Source organism: Cryptomeria japonica, chromosome 11, assembly GCF_030272615.1.
Source record: "Cryptomeria japonica chromosome 11, Sugi_1.0, whole genome shotgun sequence".
Classification (NCBI taxonomy): domain Eukaryota; kingdom Viridiplantae; phylum Streptophyta; class Pinopsida; order Cupressales; family Cupressaceae; genus Cryptomeria; species Cryptomeria japonica.
In genome coordinates, this window is record NC_081415.1 from 546,282,559 (window position 1) to 546,284,534 (window position 1,976).

Genomic DNA, 1,976 nt, shown 5'->3' on the forward strand with positions numbered 1-1,976 from the left:
TAATAATGATTTTTGGTGTTGTTTCCCAAGGCCTTCGTCCACTAGCTCTGGGAAGCATGCAAAGGGACACCTCTTGAGATCTTCGCCAACTTGCAAAGATCGTCATTATGGCGAGTTCTAAGGTTCCATTTATTGTAATAATTAGGGTCCTTGCTATTATTAATGATCAAAAGTTGACACTCCAACCCATCGATGACGCAGAAATAGGTTGCCAGCCACGTTAGCATCTGGAAGAGAAGGTGGGGACCACTAGAAGCCAGCAAGGTAAAGCCCACCCAATTTGAATTTGAAAATCCCGCCAGTAGCATAGCATAGCAGTCGGCCCAAAGCAACATATTGATTAAAGGAAAGTGACACTTCATTGCTTGATAGAGGCGATTTGTTCATTCCCAATAAGGTCCTTCTGCTTGTTAGTGAGAGAATCTAGGTGCCTCCAACACCTTATTCCTTTTATCTCCAGTCTCGTCGTAGCTAGAGAGTCTACCACCCCATTCCCCTCTCTGTAGATATGCTGAATTTGAAAATCTTCCAGCCAGACAATCATGGACCAGATGTCCTTGATGACATTTTTGATTCTCCAGCGGATCCTTGAAGTGCCTTTAGTGGCCTCAATAATCAGTTTAGAGTCCCCTTCAATGATCAGTTTTTTGATATTGGTGCTAAGGGCCAACTTAAGCCCCCCCAAAAGAGCAAGGGCTTCCGCCATGTTGCTCGAATCAAAGTCAAAATTTCCTGCATAGGCCAAAACCAGGTTGCCCAGGCTATCCCTAATAATTCCTCCCCCTGCCGATGAACCACTACGGGCAACACCATCAAAATTGAGCTTGAGCCAAGGGGGAGGTGATGACCATCTGGTATTGAGCCTCTCCATCCTTTTTGAATTGTCATATTGGAGGAAGCTATCTGGAAACTTCCAATTTTTAATCCACCTCTGATCCTAGGCCATAGGGCTGGCTTTCAGGGTTCTCCACTTGCTGATGGTGACGTTCTCCCTGAGGTAATTCTCAGCTAAGTCGGTCACCGTGTCAACCGAGCTGCTAGTGTCACGGAAAATCCTATTATTTCTTTCCTTCCAGATATGCCAATAGACATGGGGAGGAATGAGTCTCCAAAAAAGAGTGACTGGTGGGTGAGCAGAAGGGCACTTCCAGTTGCTGATAAACTGCTGCAAGTCTTCTGAGAATGTCCAAGCCAAGTTGAATATCTGAATAACTTTGTGCCAAACCTCTGAAGCAAAAGGGCAATGGATAAAGAGGTGATTTATGCTTTCCTATGCACCACTACACATAACACATTTGTTGGCAAGCATAAATCCCCTCCTCTTCAGATTATCAATAGTAAGAACCTTCTCGTGAAGGGTTGTCCACCAGAAGAAGTTAATTTTAGGGATGAGCTGAGAGTTCCAAACTTCTTTCCAACTGCAACGATCGTTGAAGGAGGCAACCAAGAGATTGTAGGCCGATTTAACACTGAAAGACCCTGAGGGATTTGTGGTCCAAACAAGTTTATCAGTGTGAGTAAAATAGGGGATCCTAATCCCCTACAAAAGGGATTGTAGCTCTTCAGCCAGATGAATCCATTGGGGGGTATTTCCTAGACTATCAACAAGCCTTAACCAACAACATGAGGGAGAGATGTAGTTGCTCACAAGGGAGCCAATCGAACCCTTCAGAGGGATCATGAGACAACTAAATCGGGAGGAGGCAAGGGGTTTGTCCCCAATCTAGTTGTCCTCCCAAAATCTAATTTTCTGACCACTTCCAACTTGCCACTTTAGACCTTGCTTGAGTAGTTTCCCGTTCTTAACAAAGTTGTTCCAAATTTTAGACCCAGGAGAGAGCTCATTGGAAGAGAGGAGGGAGGGGAAGGGGTGTGGTTGAAGTAATTGGCCCTCATAATCATGCTCTGGTCCGTTTTGCCCTTCGTAAGGATCCATCCGATTTTTGTCAACAAGGCTTTATTCAGATCGAAGATTT

The 1,976-nt window shown here is 44.8% G+C and overlaps 1 protein-coding gene across 1 annotated transcript; it reads right to left on the reverse strand.

The window, feature by feature from the left end:
* Window positions 1–358: 358 nt before the first annotated feature.
* On the reverse strand, window positions 359–871 carry LOC131860314 (uncharacterized). Its single transcript, XM_059214711.1, has one exon. It carries the CDS (start codon window positions 869–871, stop codon window positions 359–361), a length of 513 nt encoding a protein of 170 aa, XP_059070694.1.
* Window positions 872–1,976: the final 1,105 nt, after the last annotated feature.